At 34.9% G+C, this 16,645-nt stretch overlaps 6 protein-coding genes across 6 annotated transcripts; 3 read left to right on the forward strand and 3 right to left on the reverse strand.

Annotated features, from left to right (window-relative positions):
* Positions 1–562: 562 nt before the first annotated feature.
* On the reverse strand, positions 563–1,519 carry LOC119603928 (alpha N-terminal protein methyltransferase 1). Its single transcript, XM_037956218.1, is given in 2 exon segments — positions 563–986; positions 989–1,519. Coding segments are annotated over 2 exon segments (744 nt in total). The 5' UTR covers positions 1,422–1,519; the 3' UTR covers positions 563–675.
* A 632-nt stretch (positions 1,520–2,151) lies between these two features.
* On the forward strand, positions 2,152–3,769 carry LOC119603905 (eukaryotic translation initiation factor 3 subunit M). Its single transcript, XM_037956187.1, has 3 exons — positions 2,152–2,379; positions 2,535–2,714; positions 2,785–3,769. Exons 1-3 carry the CDS (start codon positions 2,335–2,337, stop codon positions 3,721–3,723), a joined length of 1,164 nt encoding a protein of 387 aa, XP_037812115.1. The 5' UTR covers positions 2,152–2,334; the 3' UTR covers positions 3,724–3,769.
* A 9-nt stretch (positions 3,770–3,778) lies between these two features.
* Positions 3,779–5,466, reverse strand: LOC119603904 (GDP-fucose protein O-fucosyltransferase 1). The gene is made up of 2 exons (XM_037956186.1): positions 5,145–5,466; positions 3,779–5,091 (listed from the first exon to the last, which is right to left on the reverse strand). Exons 1-2 carry the CDS (start codon positions 5,245–5,247, stop codon positions 4,007–4,009), a joined length of 1,188 nt encoding a protein of 395 aa, XP_037812114.1. The 5' UTR covers positions 5,248–5,466; the 3' UTR covers positions 3,779–4,006.
* A 320-nt stretch (positions 5,467–5,786) lies between these two features.
* On the forward strand, positions 5,787–8,577 carry LOC119603906 (cysteine--tRNA ligase, cytoplasmic). The gene is made up of 6 exons (XM_037956188.1): positions 5,787–6,096; positions 6,155–6,644; positions 6,704–7,390; positions 7,451–7,595; positions 7,658–8,250; positions 8,387–8,577. Exons 1-6 carry the CDS (start codon positions 5,918–5,920, stop codon positions 8,510–8,512), a joined length of 2,220 nt encoding a protein of 739 aa, XP_037812116.1. The 5' UTR covers positions 5,787–5,917; the 3' UTR covers positions 8,513–8,577.
* Positions 8,573–9,751, reverse strand: LOC119603907 (nucleoporin Nup37). The gene is made up of 2 exons (XM_037956189.1): positions 9,486–9,751; positions 8,573–9,424 (listed from the first exon to the last, which is right to left on the reverse strand). The coding sequence occupies exons 1-2, from the start codon at positions 9,627–9,629 to the stop codon at positions 8,603–8,605; spliced, it is 966 nt and encodes a 321-aa protein (XP_037812117.1). The 5' UTR covers positions 9,630–9,751; the 3' UTR covers positions 8,573–8,602.
* A 318-nt stretch (positions 9,752–10,069) lies between these two features.
* On the forward strand, positions 10,070–15,515 carry LOC119603917 (periodic tryptophan protein 2 homolog). Its single transcript, XM_037956202.1, has 10 exons — positions 10,070–10,219; positions 10,283–10,395; positions 10,450–11,748; positions 11,805–12,144; positions 12,211–12,356; positions 14,149–14,296; positions 14,368–14,602; positions 14,667–14,828; positions 14,895–15,111; positions 15,180–15,515. Exons 1-10 carry the CDS (start codon positions 10,202–10,204, stop codon positions 15,430–15,432), a joined length of 2,931 nt encoding a protein of 976 aa, XP_037812130.1. The 5' UTR covers positions 10,070–10,201; the 3' UTR covers positions 15,433–15,515.
* The last annotated feature ends 1,130 nt before the right edge of the window (positions 15,516–16,645 follow it).

The raw sequence follows: 16,645 nt of genomic DNA on the forward strand, positions 1-16,645 counted from the left end.
AGAGAAAACGAGCTCTTCATAGTAGAATTTAAAAGAATTTGAAAATATAAAATTTTGAAAATCTTTTTATATATAATAGCGCTTTTTCGAATGACTCCTTTTTAGTTTTTAGTTTTATACATATTTTTCCGATTATGTGAATTAATTCATGAATAAAATAACAAATCTTATTAACATCATGGTATTTGATAATTTTAAATATAATTTTACTATTATACTCTTAATTGGAAAAATCTACATTAGCTTTCAAACGATTTATTATATGTTGCATTATATAAACGATAGGAAAGTAAAAGTTAAAAATTTTATTGTCATTAGGTCCCCAAAGGAATTTAAATGATTCTGTAAATATTATTTATGCAGTGCCTTCCACCTAAGCCTCTACGTACGAAGTCAATTTAACTATTTACGACATATATTTAAGTAAAATTCAGTAATTTAAAAGGAAAATTTTAACCATATTTAAAAAAGGTCTTATGTTTACAAAAGTATCAAACAGAAACCGTTATATTCACCAGATAACAATATTTTTCACAATTCAAATAGAATAAAAGACTTTTTGTATTTCATATGATTTTATTATCATTTTCTGTTAACTAGGTAATTATTTTGTAATGCATTACAAACGTCTACTACACAGCAAATTTAATACTAACTAAAAAAGAAGGCACCAACTTATTGCACCGCCACTGGTCGACACGCTATCATATAGACTGGAAATAGACCTTTGGGAAAACTTTTCTGTTGGCTCATTTTTACAATGCGGAAGCCAGCTTGTTTCAATAGCATTTCATAAGCTTTAAGGGGAAGTGTTACCGAAGAATCTGTCTCATCCTTAACCACTTCTTTTGATTTCGTTACATTCTCTTTAAGTACAAAATGTCCCTCCGGTCTTAAGGCCTTGTGTATACGTCTGAAAAAGGCCAATAAATCATCATCGGTTAGATGACCCAAGACCCACTGAGACCAGACTAAATCGTATTTTGTGCTGGCGGCACAAATTGTTGCAAACCCATATTGTGTATTTCACCTAAACGATTGGGATAGCCCAATGTACAGCCGCTATCTGCAGAACAATAGTCTTTAGCTTTTGCAGCAAACGTGGGATCCTGTTCTACCATATCGACTTTTCCAAACATAGGCATAAGTAAATTTTTCGTTACACGCCCTATGCCCGCACCACAATCCAAAGCATGTTTCTTGTGGGCTTCTTTTATTTTAAGTTCACGCAGGAAAGCATTTGAGCCCTGGACATCGATGGCATTTATATAGCCTAGACCGCCCAGCATGCCATTTACAGTGGCAGGTACCTCTGACCAATATTGTTGTGCCTTGGTGTAGAATTCCTTTTGAGGTTCGCCATTTTTTTCCTGTTGTGTTAATTGGGTACTTGCTATTTCGGCTGTAGTTATTTCCTGCATGTCGACCGTCTTAATGTAATTTTAAATTATAATTGATGAAAAAATGTTATGTTTACCTTTTGCCATTTTTTTTACTTGCAGCGCTATCATTTCAAAGTGGCTGTCAGTGTTGGGCATTTAAATTTTAGTGTGAAAGGAAATTTCCCATAAAATTATATATTTTAAATTGGTTTCGAATGTATTGAATCTTTAAAGTAAACTTATTTAATTTTACTATTTTAGGAATTAGATTATTTTGTTTGTTTTAATATTTGGTATTAATATCTGTTAAAGTTACATAGATTTAAACAAAAGTACCAAAAAAGTCCCTATGCCAACTGCACTATAACTAAAGCATGTTTACACTGTTCTTCTTATTTAAATTTGCAGGTATTGTAAAATGTTAGCTTAACTAAAATTATCGATAGCATTTATAGGCTTTGCCTAACAAAATGATTGCAAACGGGGCATTTTTTGAAGAAAATGCCGGGAAATTGTTACTATAGAATAGCTTACTCTATTGTCTAGACATTCATCTCATTTAAAAAAACTTTGATCCGTAATAAAAAACAAATTATAGTCAAAACATATTTTAGGAAAATTGTTACATCATAGAAATCCCAATCTTTTAAGGAAATATTTAAACATTGTCTATTATTTAATCAAATTCGTTCCACAAATGGTCTGTATTCAACCACAATACGGTCGATTATTAATAAAACAAAAAATTCCACCTACCATTGCTCTCGCAAAAGTGTCATCTCTATATTACAAACAAATAAGCACTCACCCGAAATGATTAACACATGAAATGTCAAATATTTGACAACCCTTTCTATTGTTGAGTTTATAAAAGAAGCGACGTGTGTTGGGCGAATCGTAGAAAAATAATTTATTTAAACGTATAAATAAGCAGAAAATTAATCAAGAAAACATGAATTCTCCACCAGTTTTTATAGATTTATCCATGGATGAACAGGTAAAGTATTTATAACAACTAAAGAAGCTACAAAATTGTAAGCAATCTTTTGGACAGTCGAAAAAAGTTGAGGTTATGTTAGAAAATTGGCCAAATGGCAAATAAACAATTGCAAATTTATATGCCTTGTGAATAATAATTCTTATTTTTTGTAGGTCCAAGAATTGAGAAAATATTTCAAGAATTTGGGTGCTGAAATCTCGTCGGAAAAATCCAGCAAGGGTGTAGAAGATGATTTACACAAAATCATTGGTGTGTGTGATGTTTGCTTTAAGGATGGTGAGCCCCAACAGATTGATTGCATACTCAACAGTATTGTATCCATAATGATTACGGTAGTTTTTTGAAAGTTTTTATAATTGAAAGGAAATTAATGTTTTTGTTTTTTTGTTCTATTTGCTATAGATTCCCTTGGATCGTGGTGAAAACATTATTTTGGCTTATTGTGAGAAAATGACTAAGGCTACCAATGTTCCTTTGACAAAAGTGTGTTTGCAGTCCTTGTGGCGTTTGTTTAATAATTTAGATACTTCCTCTCCCTTGCGCTATCATGTCTACTACCATTTGGTTCAGGTGGCCAAACAGTGTGATCAAGTTTTGGAAGTTTTCACTGGAGTGGATCAATTGAAGTCACAATTTGCCAATTGCCCACCCTCGGCTGAACAAATGCAAAAACTCTACCGTTTGTTGCACGATGTCACCAAGGATACCAATTTGGAGCTGTCGGCCAAGGTAATGATTGAACTTTTGGGCACCTATACCGCTGACAATGCCTGTGTGGCCCGTGAGGATGCCATGAAATGTATTGTTACCGCCTTGGCCGATCCCAATACATTCCTTTTAGATCCCTTGTTGGCTTTGAAACCTGTGCGCTTTTTGGAAGGCGATTTGATTCATGATTTATTGTCCATTTTCGTGTCCGACAAATTGCCCTCCTACATACAATTCTATGAAGACCACAAGGAATTTGTCAATTCACAGGGCCTGAACCACGAACAGAACATGAAGAAAATGCGTTTGCTAACCTTTATGCAATTGGCCGAAAGCAATCCCGAAATGAGTTTTGAAACCTTGACCAAAGAATTGCAAATTTCCGAAGATGAAGTGGAGGCCTTTGTTATTGAGGTATTGAAGACAAAATTGGTACGTGCTCGCCTCGATCAAGCCAATCGCAAAGTGCATATCTCTTCCACTATGCATCGTACATTTGGTGCTCCTCAATGGGAACAATTGAGAGATTTATTGCATGCCTGGAAGGATAACTTAAGTGCGGTACGTGAAGGTCTTACTCAGGTGTCATCGGTACAATTGGATTTGGCTCGTAGTCAAAAATTGGTGCATTAGGAAAAGAAGGGTTTTATAAAAATTTTATTAAAAACAAACAAACAAACACACAAAGTAAGTTTTCTATTTGTCATCAATTAAATTTAATATAAAAAAATAAAAATTATTTCTTTAAAAATTCAAGATTTTAAAGAAAACATACATTTTAAAGTCGTTTTTATTAAGAAAATACTTTCCAGTTTTAAACTACTTCTACTTAATGTTATACCTTCCATTTGTATAACTTTTAAATGCTAATGGAGATTCAATTATATTCGCTGGTTGTTGGCTTATAAATATCTTTTTAAAGTTCTTCATGTACCCGGGAATGCTGGCGTTCTTTTTCATTGGGATAAGCCCAAAAATATGAAGGAAAACCACTTATGTCACGTTCTCTTTTAACGAACGCGGTAAACGAGGATATACAGTTGCCTATGAAATGATTTGATTGCCCTAAAATGGCCAAATCTAAATGAGGATTATCCTCAGGTAAACGGTGTACCGTTATGTTCATGCGTTGTAAGGCTACATTTAGTTCTGGCAGCATATGATTATTATCGGAGGCCACAAACACGGAACGTACCTCATTTTTAGGTTGATCTTGTTTAACATTTTTTATAAGTCGCTTTATTTGACGCACAATTAGCTCTTTAGAAGGCATACATAATTCTGGATATAGAGAGCCTTTTTCATTGTTATAACCCAAGCATTGAGGTGAGGCGAACAATTGCTGACTATCCTTAACATGTTCACATGCTCTCACCCAATCTATGCCATTGCGCAAGTGTATACCTATGAAGGCGCCTTTGGGTAGGGAATTTTTAATGAAATCTGCTGCCAGTGTACGATATTTATGATTCCACTTTAAATATTGCTGCAACTGGCGATTTTCATTTTGCACTGGATAACTGGCCGGAGCACCCGTAAAAGCTAATACTGGCCATTGTGATGCAGGATAACGTTCATTCCATCTTTCGGGCATGTTACTGTGGTGAACATCAAAGTGTAGAGGACCATAGAACTCAGAACTGCTGAAATCTATAGCAAAGGTATCCCAAAATGGTCCAAAAGGATTGCCTTCTTTAGCATGACAACCTGGTTTGGTATTACCTTTATTTTGCAAACTTTTACGTTCCATATAACAAAAAGACACCCTTTTCTCCTCAGGCCAAAGCTTCGGAGCCAAGTATTTCATAAAATCTTCCATTAAAATAATACGATGATAGTTTTTTAAAGCTTCCACCGAGAAGTAATTATTAAAGGGCACCTGCAAAGAACGCATTTCACCACGACGATATTCTACCCAAGGTGGCAGTATAAGAGAACGATTTAAGGCTTTGGCAAATGCCAAAGATCCCAAAAAATGATCAGCCTGATTGCCAAAGCGTCCTAGGAAGTGAACATGTTAATAAAAGATTTTTATTTATCTAAAACAAACTTACCCATACAGGGACAATAGGCTAAATAACCATTTTCATCTTCCGTATACTCAACTCCTGTGGAGACTTTGGCGAGGATTAAGAAAACCACTAAATACTTGAGCATTTTGTTGGCTTCATTCAAAAATTTTAAATTTTGCTTTTAATTATAAAATGCTATATAAAGGAAGCTTTTTATTTATAATTTTTTATTGTTTTGTTATTGATTTATAAGAATTAAATCACTTCTTTTATTTTTAAAGAAAGAAAACAAAGGATTTTCCACAAATTCCTGACAAATATATAAAAAAACCACCGGCAAATAAAACAAAAATAATATGTACTGGTTTTATAAAGGCATTCACCTGCTGTTGATAACACTTGTATTTCTTTTGGCATGTAAACAAAGAAGTTGCCATATGTAAAAACGGCAAGGATTTTATGGAATTTATTAGTTTATAATAAAAAGTAGATTTTAATTAGCTTTTTGAAAACATATATTATACAGTTTTTGTGTAGATTAGATACACTATTAACATATTTAGCTAATAATTTATGTTATTTCCACAATGTTTTTATACAAAATGCAAAATACCCCCTATTAACCCATTTCCCCAGTTTTTTTAATAAACTTTCAGCTGTTTACTCTAATTTAATTGTCAAACTAATGTTTTGAGGAGTGTGTCATACCGACAACAACCTCATTCCGTGCAGTAGTTGTTGCAACGTGGAAATTTGTTCTTTTTTTTAAAATTTTCTAGTTTATCTAAAAAAGATAAAATATCAATTGTTAGAAAATGGCCAAACGTCAACAGCCTTCGTGGCAGGTACCCGCAGCCGGCGAAAAACAAAAATTGCGTTTATTCAACAGTTTGACCCGGCAAAAAGAAGAATTTGTGCCGCTGGATGGTAACAATGTAACCTGGTATAGTTGTGGACCCACGGTCTATGATGCCTCACACATGGGCCATGCTAGGTGAGGAAACAATTGTAAACATTGAAGGCTAACTTTTACTAAACTTATTCGTTTACAGATCTTATATTTCTTTTGATATTTTGCGGCGTGTTTTGTCCGATTATTTTGGTTATAATATTCTATATGTCATGAATATAACCGATATAGATGATAAAATCATAAAACGTGCCAGACAAAATTACTTGTTTGATCGCTATGCTGAAAAATCCAAGGACGCTCCTTTAGCGGAGCTTTTGCAAGATCAGGCGGAAGTGTTGGCCTTATTCCAGGAAACCTGTGCTAAAAATACTGATGCCGATAAGAAAATCATGTTGGATAAGTTATTTGTTCGGATGAATGATGCTGTAGAATCTTTAACTAAAGCAGTGGCTGGTGGTAAAACGGAGGATATTGCTAAAGCACGTGATGTGTATTTGCAAGGGGCTAAAGATCCCATTTCGAATTGGTTAGATTCAAAGGAAGGTGCTTCGGTTAACGATAATGCTATATTTGAGTCTTTGCCTCGCTACTGGGAGGATCAATTTCATAATGATATGAAATCTTTGAATGTAAGTAATAATTCCACTAACTTCCCTTAAACATCTAATTTGTTTAATTTTTTATATAGATCTTACCACCCGATGTTTTGACTCGTGTTTCGGAATATGTGCCCCAAATTATTAGCTTTATACAGCGTATTATTGACAATGGTTTAGCCTATGCTGCCAATGGTTCGGTTTATTTTGATGTCAATGGTTTCGACAATAAAGACAAACATTTCTATGCGAAATTAGTGCCGGAAGCTTATGGTGACACTAAGTCCTTGCAAGAGGGTGAGGGTGATTTGTCGGTGGGTGAAGAACGTTTAACGGAAAAACGTTCACCTAATGATTTTGCCTTGTGGAAGGCTAGTAAAGCTGGTGAACCCTGGTGGGATAGTCCCTGGGGTAAAGGACGTCCTGGCTGGCATATAGAATGCTCCGCTATGGCCTCAGATGTGTTTGGTCCAACATTTGATATACATACCGGTGGTGTAGATCTTAAATTTCCCCATCATGATAATGAATTGGCTCAGTCGGAGGCTGCTTTTGATGAGGCCGAATGGGTGAAGTATTTCCTGCATACTGGGCATTTGACTATAGCAGGCTGCAAAATGTCAAAGTCTCTAAAGAATTTTGTTACCATACAACAGGCTTTGCAAAAGCATACACCCTGTCAGTTGCGTTTGGCATTTTTATTGCATTCCTGGAAAGATACTCTGGACTATTCGGAGAATACTATGGAAATGGCCATACAATATGAAAGATTCTTAAATGTAGGAAACAATTTTGGAAAAACTTAAGAAATTTGTTATAAAACTTTTGAACTATTTTAGGAATTCTTCCTTAATGTTAAAGACTTAACACGTCATGTCACTTCCGAAGAACCCAGAAGACAATTTGATGCTTGGACTCAGGTCGAGGCTGCTTTACAAAGAAAATACAATGAAATACAAACTGCCGTACACAATGCCTTATGTGGTAAGTAGCTAAAAGCTGCACCAATCATATCAAATATTTAACATTTTTCTTTTTTTTTTTAGATAATGTTGATACTCGTAGTGCTTTAGATTCGATCCGTGACTTAGTCTCAGCCGCCAATATTTATATACGTGACAATAAGGGCCGTTTAAATTGTTTATTATTGCGTAAAATTGCCTCTTACATCACTGACTTGTTGCACATATTTGGCGCCATTACGGGTCCTCGTGGTGGTATTGGTTTCCCTGTAGGTTCGGCTTCTGCTGATGGTAACATTGATCTTGAATCTACTGTTTTGCCTTATGTGGAAGCTGCTGCTGTTTTCAGAAATCAAGTACGCGAACAGGCTAAAACTTTAAAAGCGACAGAAATTTTAAATTTGTGCGATCAATTGCGTGATGATGTCTTACCCCAATTGGGTGTACGTTTAGAAGATAAAGATGGTGGTAAATTTGCAGTAAAACTGGTAGATCGTGAAACTTTGCTGAAGGAAAGGGAGAGTAAAAAGGCTGCCGAAGCAGAACGTTTAGCGGAAAAGGAACGTAAGAAGCAGGCGGCAGCTGAAGCGGCTGCTGCTAAGGAAGCTCAACGTAAAATTAATCCAAAGGAAATGTTTTTGCAAGAAACCGACAAGTATTCGCAATTTGATGAAAATGTGAGTTAAAAGGAAACAAATCTAAATAACAAAAATCTATATAATCAAACCTATTTAATAGTATATTCTATAGTCCAGTTCGACCCTTTTCTATTTTAAAGTTCCACTTATTAACTATATTTTTCCTTTATTCCAGGGCCTACCAACTCACGACAAAGAAGGCAAGGAAGTCAGTAAAGGACAGCTAAAAAAATTACAAAAATTGCAGGCTCAACAAGAACAGCGTTATAAGGAATACTTAGCCTCTGTAAATGGAGCTTAATTTAAATGCGATTCATTGTATATTCTCTCTACTCCCAATAAAAATCACAAAAAATTAAAATAAAATTCTTTCATTTTTGTTTACTAAATTCTATTTAAATTGTACTTTCCAAAAACACAACTTACGATCATAGGCGGCTGCCACATAAGGCAGGCGATGATGCCAACACAAGCCAGCAAATAATTTTAAAGGAGCCTCCAATAAAGGCACTGACGTTTTGGTGGAATATACTTTTAAGGTAATATCAGGACGACCCACACTGGCTACCACATATTCCGAGGTGGGAGACATGCATACCGCACGACCACCATCTTCATGGATTTGTCTAACATCGGATGGTGAACAGGGACGTCTGGATAAATCCCAGGTGATAATCTCCCCTGCAGCTAATGCTGTTATAAAATGGCAATTATTTAAAGACCAGTCGGCGGACATGAGGGGAGATTTGGGTGTCTCCAGCGAAACGATGGCCTGTTGTGATTTAACATTATACATATGCACTACACCCTTCTTTTCGGCCACCAAAACCTTGTGTGGTTCTTCCGGGTGCCATTTCACCGACATGCCAGCCGATGATAGGCAAAATGTTATAACATTTTCATAATGTGATTCCAGACTCCAGATTTTACAGCTGTGATCATCACTAACAGAAGCTAAGAACTCACCTTCACAATCCCAGGCAATATCATTGACATAATTTGTATGAGCCTTTAAAGTTTGTACAGTATCGGTATTTTGCATATCGGTGCGATAAACGCGCAGTAGAAAATCAGCACCGGCAGCACAAAAGGTCACCGTTTTGGGTATGGCCACTAGAGAAGTCTCGGGTGCAAAGCATATGGCATGACAGCGAGTTTCATGGTAGATGTCCTTTAAACGTTCCCATTCAAATTGTTCACTTTCGGATTCTTCCTAAAGTATTAAAAAATGCTATAAATGAAAGAGCATAAAGAAAATGTTAAAGGAAACTTACTGGAAATCTCACTAAACCCAAAATAAGCTTTTTCTCAGCCGCAATACAAATGAGGTTAGATGCGAAGTCTGTTTGGCAAATATCGAAACAATTGATTTGCTCAGTAAAATTAAGCATTTGTGTGGGTGGTGTGGTAGTTCTCATGTTTGTTGAAGGTATTTTTCTTTATAAAATTTAGTAATTTTTAAAATTTAATTGAAAGTTGAATTAAAAAACTGCGACAAACAAATATTTTTTAAACCGGTAAATTCGTTAGAGATGGTAAATTATGCTAAACAAATTAAACGATAAATGTTGTAATGAGCAGCTGTTATCTCTAATAAAAGATATCAACAAAGCGGTTGATTTATATAGGCGCCGATAAACAACAACATATATTTTCAAGGAATATTTTTGATTTTACAAATTTAAGTGGTTACAATATTTACGACTTCCTTAAATCATGCGTAATATCCTAGATCAATATGGACTCTATTTCTTGTTAAATGAAGCTTTTTATATAAAAATAAATTTTCCCATTTATAAACCCCATTGTTTATTATAAAAATACGTGTGGCAACTTTCTAATTATTTTAAACAAATTGGCATCCCATTTTTGTCACTGCACGTGTGTTTTGACATTGTTTACATTTTTTTCTTTTAAACAAGTGCGGTTTTTTATTTGTTTGCTAATTTATAAAAAATTTAATAGAAATTAAACAAAATTTTAAATAAAAATGAAGTTTTCCTATAAAGTAAGTTGTAATGTTTAAAAAATTAATAAAATTTTCTCTTAAAATGTTGAAAATTCTTCATAGTTTTCCAATTTATTGGGCACCATATATCGCAATGGTAATTTGCTTTTTACACCCGATGGAAATTCCATAATAAGTGCCGTGGGCAATAGATTAACTTTATATGATCTGAAAAAGTGAGTTTTAACAAGAAAATGGAAAAATTGTAATTAACTTTAATTAATTTGTAGCAACAAAGCCTCTACCCTGTCCTTGGAGTCATTGTATAATTACCAAAGTTTGGCCTTGTCTCCCGATGGCAGTTTGTTGTTGGCGGTTAATGAACGTGGTCAGGCTCAACTAATAAGTATGGTGTCTTGTACCGTCATACATCAGCATAAATTCCAACATGCCGTCCAGTGTGTGGCCTTTAGTCCCAATGGTGCACATTTTGCTGTGGCTATGCAAAATTTGATATTTATTTTTAAAGCTCCTGGTGAGATAACCGGTGAATATAATCCTTTTGTTTTGGAACGTCACTATTTGGGTGGTTATGATGATGTTACCTGCCTCGATTGGTCTTCAGACTCACGTTTCCTTATAGTAGGCTGTCGTGATAATTCATCCAAAGTTATAGCCATAAAACATATGAATAAATTCCGCACTTACATTCTGGGAGGTCATACAGATGCAATGGTGGCTTGTTTCTTTGAAAATAATAGTTTACATGCCAATACCATAAGTCGTAACGGTCAATTGTGTTTGTGGGAATGTAGTTTGGAACCTTCTGACATAGAAGAAAGAACGCGTTATGAACACAAGGATGGACAACAATTATCCTTGCAAAAGAAAAGAACTAAACCCTCAGGCACTGAATCAGCTGAAGAATCTGAAGATGATGTAGAAAATACAGTGGAAAAACGTAATAGTAACATGACCGGTGAAGACAATTTACCAGAAAATATGGTGGATGAGAATGACATTAAGGATGAAGATGTTAAGAAAGGACATCCGTTTTACTATAAAAAATTGGCCCGTCACTACTTGGCCGATGAGCCACGTAAAGAACACCGTGATGCTGTTTTGACTACCGCTCATTATAATCGTCAAACCAAGGTTTTGGTGGTGGGCTTTAGCACTGGCTCTTTTTATCTCTACGAATTGCCCGAGGTTAATATGATACATTCTTTAAGTATATCGGATTATGCCATTTCCTCGGCTTTGTTTAACAACACTGGCGATTGGGTGGCCTTGGCTTCTAGGGAAATGGGTCAGTTGTTAGTTTGGGAATGGCAGTCAGAGCAATATATCATGAAACAGCAGGGTCATAGCAGAGAAATGGCTTGTGTAGCCTATTCTCCCGACGGCCAGTATATAGCAACCGGAGGCGAGGATTCTAAAGTAAAATTATGGAATACCCAAAGTGGTTTCTGTTTTGTTACATTCTCCGAACACACCAGCGGTGTGACAGGTGTACAATTCAGTCGTGGTAAAAAGTTTTTGGTCAGTTGTTCTTTGGATGGTACTGTTAGGGCTTTTGATATAATACGGTAAGTTTTTCTCGCTAAATATCCTTAAAATTGTCTTAATATCTAAATTTTTTTAGTTACCGTAACTTCCGTACCTTTACCTCTCCCACCCCTGTACAATTTTCCTGTGTGGCCATGGACTACTCGGATGAATTAGTGGTGGCTGGCGGTTTAGATGTTTTTGAGTTGTATTTATGGTCTGTTAAATTGGGTACTTTATTGGAGGTAATAAGTGGCCATGAGGGTCCTATTTCTTCCATTGCCTTTGCTCCTGTAGCTTCTTCTTCAACTTTGGTTTCCGGCTCTTGGGATAAAACCATTAAAATCTGGAATTGTTTGGAAAATAAATCGGAACATGAAACTATTGATTTACTGTCTGATGTTACCTGTGTGGCTTTTAGTCCTAATGGAGAAAATGTAAATTATTTATTTTTTGGATTTTTGTTTGAATTTTTGTGATGTATTTACTTTTTTCTTATAAAGGTGGCTGTGGCTACTTTAAATAGCAATATTGTAGTATTCGATGTTAAAACTGCCTCACAGATAAGCACTATAGAGGGACGCAATGATTTGGATAGTGGTCGTTTGGATACGGATGTTATCACCGCCAAAAAGAATAAATTGGGAAAGTAAGTAAACAACCTAAACTAGAACAGAACTAGAGCAGAACTAGAACAGAACTAGAACAGAACTAGAACAGAACTTGAACAGAACTAGAACAGAACTAGAACAGAACTAGAACAGAACTAGAACAGAACAAGAACAGAACTAGAACAGAACTAGAACAGAACTAGAACAGAACTAGAACAGAACTAGAACAGAACTAGAACAGAACTAGAACAGAACTAGAACAGAACTAGAACAGAACTAGAACAGAACTAGAACAGAACTAGAACAGAACTAGAACAGAACTAGAACAGAACTAGAACAGAACTAGAACAGAACTAGAACAGAACTAGAACAGAACTAGAACAGAACTAGAACAGAACTAGAACAGAACTAGAACAGAACTAGAACAGAACTAGAACAGAACTAGAACAGAAGTAGAACAGAAGTAGAACAGAACTAGAACAGAACTAGAACAGAACTAGAACAGAACTGGAACAGAACTGGAACAGAACTAGAACAGAACTAGAACAGAACTAGAACAGAACTAAAACAGAACTAGAACAGAACTAGAACAGAACTAGAACAGAACTAGAACAGAACTAGAACAGAACTAGAACAGAACTAGAACAGAACTAGAACAGAACTAGAACAGAACTAGAACTAGAACAGAACAGAACAGAACAGAACAGAACAGAACTAGAACAGAACTAGAACAGAACTAGAACAGAACTAGAACAGAACTAGAACAGAACTAGAACAGAACTAGAACAGAACTAGAACAGAACTAGAACAGAACTAGAACAGAACTAGAACAGAACTAGAACTAGAACAGAACTAGAACAGAACTAGAACAGAAAGAACTAGAACAGAACTAGAACAGAACTAGAACAGAACTAGAACAGAACTAGAACAGAACTAGAACAGAACTAGAACAGAACTAGAACAGAACTAGAACAGAACTAGAACAGAACTAAAACAGAACTAGAACAGAACTAGAACAGAACTAGAACAGAACTAGAACAGAACTAGAACAGAACTAGAACAGAACTAGAACAGAACTACAACAGAACTAGAACAGAACTAGAACAGAACTAGAACAGAACTAGAACAGAACTAGAACAGAACTAGAACAGAACTAGAACAGAACTAGAACAGAACTAGAACAGAACTTGAACAGAACTAGAACAGAACCAGAACTAGAACAGAACTAGAACAGAACTAGAACAGAACTTGAACAGAACTTGAACAGAACTAGAACAGAACTAGAACAGAACTTGAACAGAACTAGAACAGAACCAGAACTAGAACAGAACCAGAACTAGAACAGAACCAGAACCAGAACTAGAACAGAACTAGAACAGAACTAGAACAGAACTAGAACAGAACTAGAACAGAACTAGAACAGAACTAGAACAGAACTAGAACAGAACTAGAACAGAAGTAGAACAGAACTAGAACAGAACTAGAACAGAACTAGAACAGAATTAGAACAGAACTAGAACAGAACTAGAACAGAACTAGAACAGAACTAGAACAGAACTAGAACAGAACTAGAACAGAACTAGAACAGAACTAGAACAGAAATAGAACAGAACTAGAACAGAACTAGAACAGAACTAGAACAGAACTAGAACAGAACTAGAACAGAACTAGACAGAACTAGAACAGAACTAGAACAGAACTAGAACAGAACTAGAACAGAACTAGAACAGAACTAGAACAGAACTAAAAACAGAACTAGAATTGAACTAACAATAGTCGAATTTTGAATTGTTTGGGTAATATTTCCTTCCAATTACCTTCTTATTCTAGATACTTTTCATCTTTGGAATACTCCGCAGATGGTGAATGCATATTGGCTGGTGGCAAATCCCATGTAATTTGTATATATCACGTTAAGGAAGCCATGCTTTTGAAAAAATTCCAAATAACACAAAATCTTAGTTTTGATGGTTTGAATGTAAGTTTTTTTTTTAAACTTCCCCTGAATACTCTTTTACAACAAAGATTTTTTATATTTTATATGCACAGGAATTTATAAATCGCCGCAATTTAACTGAGTTTGGCAATATGGCTCTGGTTGAACAAAGAGAAGAGCTAGAGGGTGGTAATGTGGCCATACGTTTACCGGGCGTACAAAAAGGCGACATGGCAGCGCGTAATTTTAAGCCAGAAGTTAAAGTATTTTCAGTGAAATTTTCACCCACAGGTCAAGCCTTTGCCGCCGCCTGTACAGAGGGTTTGTGTATATACACTTTGGATAAGGGTAAGGAATGAAAATGAACAGATAATAAAGGATGTTTTGATTTAATGTTTCTTTTATTTCTTAGGAGTTGTATTTGATCCCTTCGATTTGTCTTTGGAGGTCACACCCAAAGCTATTAAGGAGTCTTTAAAGGCTAAAAACTATTCTAAAGCTTTAATAATGGCTTTGAAATTAAATGAAAATAATTTAATAACTTTGGCCATAGAATCAATACCCTATCAAGACAGTATGTATATATTACAAAATTAAATATTTCAATTTGTTACAATATCCTTCTTTTCTTCCATTTTAGTTAAACTTATCTGTTCTACCCTGCCCAATCAATATGCCCATCGTTTGTTGCAAATATTGGCTAAACTTTTACAGACCTCTCCACATGTAGAATTCTATTTGCAATGGTGTTGCTGTCTATTATTCAGTCATGGCAATAAAGATGGTGTTTTCCAACATACTTCCCTGTTAGCTTTACATGAATCTATTTCTAGGAAATATGAAAGTCTTAATAGAATGTAAGTTTATTCAAATAATTCAAATAACATTTCTGAAGATACTTAAACTTTTCCTTTAACGATTTCAGCTGTGATTTTAATAAATTCACCATACGTTCTCTATTGAAAACGGCGCATACTAGAAATACACAAAATAAAGATAAACTTGATCAGTTAAAATCTACTAAAGACCATAATGATAACGACGATGATGATGAAGTAGAGGAGGAGGAGGATGATGAGGATATGTTGCTTATAAAGACTTCGACAAAAGAAACAGATGAATTTGCTGAAGAGAGCGAGGAGGAGGAAAGTAGTGAGGATGACGTTGAGAGTGACTAAATATGTTGTATAAATTTAAGTTTAAATTTTCTACCGGCCAGTAATAAAGTTGAAGAAAACCAAATACAAAATTTTAAAACAAATTTAATGAAATTCCTGGTACAAAAAAGGACCTAAAAGGTAATTAAAGTATACAAAGGTTAAAATTAGAAAATAACACAAATATACACGTTTTTTAAATAAAGAAATCTATTTAAAACTTTACTCTTTTTCTAACGTTTTATCAATTAGAAAATGTGAAACCATTAGTAATCCTAGTAAGTCTTCTATCAAGTTTGCAAATAAATTAAATCAAATCTAGTCTACAATCAAGATTCAATCAAGTTCACAATTCGTTTAAACCTTCAATCAAGTTTCCAAAAGAAATTGCTAATTATGGGATTTCAAAGGTAAATTATAAAAATTTTCTATTAATTTTAATTTATGTAGAAAAAATAATGAATTTAAGGGGTAAATTCGGATTTTAAATTCACAAATTTTAAATGTTGATCAATATTCACTTCCTGTTCAGTTCTAGCTCATTTCGAGTTCAGTTCTAGTGCAGTTCTAGTTCAGTTCTAGTTCAGTTCTAGTTCAGTTCTAGTTCAGTTCTAGTTCAGTTCTAGTTCAGTTCTAGTTCAGTTTCTAGTCAGTTCTAGTTCAGTTCTAGTTCAGTTCTAGTTCAGTTCTAGTTCAGTTCTAGGTCAGTTCTAGTTCAGTTATAGTCTAGTTCTAGTTCAGTTTCTAGTTCAGTTCTAGTTCAGTTCTAGTCAGTTCTAGTTCAGTTCTAGTTCAGTTCTAGTTCAGTTCTAGTTCAGTTCAGTTCAATTCTAGTTCAGTTCTAATTCAGTTCTAGTTCAGTTCTAGTTAGTTCTATTCAGTTCTAGTAGTTCTAGTTAGTTCTAGTTCAGTTCTAGTTCAGTTCTAGTTCAGTTTCTAGTTCAGTTCTAGTCAGTTCTAGTTCAGTTCTAGTTCAGTTCTAGTTCAGTTCTAGTTCAGTTCTAGTTCAGTTCTAGTTCAGTTCTAGTTCAGTTCTAGTTCAGTTATAGTTCAGTTCTAGTTAGTTCTAGTTCTAGTTCAGTTTCTAGTTCAGTTCTAGTCAGTTCTAGTTCAGTTCTAGTTCAGTTCTAGTTCAGTTCTAGTTCAGTTCTAGTTCAGTTCTAGTTCAGTCTAGTTCAGTTCAGTTCTAGTTCAGTTCTAGTTCAGTTCTAGTTCAGTTCTAGTTCAGTTCTAG

The sequence above is a fragment of the Lucilia sericata genome, unplaced genomic scaffold, assembly GCF_015586225.1.
Source record: "Lucilia sericata isolate MDLA Ls3-8-SP2 unplaced genomic scaffold, ASM1558622v1 Contig000346F_arrow, whole genome shotgun sequence".
NCBI lineage: Eukaryota > Metazoa > Arthropoda > Insecta > Diptera > Calliphoridae > Lucilia > Lucilia sericata.

Excerpts from the sequence above, each read along its gene's own strand:
- LOC119603904 (XM_037956186.1), bottom strand. The coding sequence starts at position 5,247 with ATGCTCAAGTATTTAGTGGTTTTCTTAATCCTCGCCAAAGTCTCCACA. Across the intron at positions 5,092-5,144 it reads AGCCTATTGTCCCTGTATGG|GACGCTTTGGCAATCAGGCT; the intron begins GTAAGTTTGTTT and ends TTCACTTCCTAG.
- LOC119603906 (XM_037956188.1), top strand. The coding sequence starts at position 5,918 with ATGGCCAAACGTCAACAGCCTTCGTGGCAGGTACCCGCAGCCGGCGAA. Across the intron at positions 7,596-7,657 it reads CGTACACAATGCCTTATGTG|ATAATGTTGATACTCGTAGT; the intron begins GTAAGTAGCTAA and ends TTTTTTTTTTAG. Across the intron at positions 8,251-8,386 it reads ATTCGCAATTTGATGAAAAT|GGCCTACCAACTCACGACAA; the intron begins GTGAGTTAAAAG and ends CCTTTATTCCAG.
- LOC119603905 (XM_037956187.1), top strand. The coding sequence starts at position 2,335 with ATGAATTCTCCACCAGTTTTTATAGATTTATCCATGGATGAACAG. Across the intron at positions 2,380-2,534 it reads ATTTATCCATGGATGAACAG|GTCCAAGAATTGAGAAAATA; the intron begins GTAAAGTATTTA and ends TATTTTTTGTAG. Across the intron at positions 2,715-2,784 it reads TTGTATCCATAATGATTACG|ATTCCCTTGGATCGTGGTGA; the intron begins GTAGTTTTTTGA and ends TATTTGCTATAG.
- LOC119603907 (XM_037956189.1), bottom strand. The coding sequence starts at position 9,629 with ATGAGAACTACCACACCACCCACACAAATGCTTAATTTTACTGAGCAA. Across the intron at positions 9,425-9,485 it reads TGGGTTTAGTGAGATTTCCA|GAAGAATCCGAAAGTGAACA; the intron begins GTAAGTTTCCTT and ends TTAATACTTTAG.
- LOC119603917 (XM_037956202.1), top strand. Across the intron at positions 11,749-11,804 it reads AGGGCTTTTGATATAATACG|TTACCGTAACTTCCGTACCT; the intron begins GTAAGTTTTTCT and ends AAATTTTTTTAG. Across the intron at positions 15,112-15,179 it reads TATGAAAGTCTTAATAGAAT|CTGTGATTTTAATAAATTCA; the intron begins GTAAGTTTATTC and ends TAACGATTTCAG.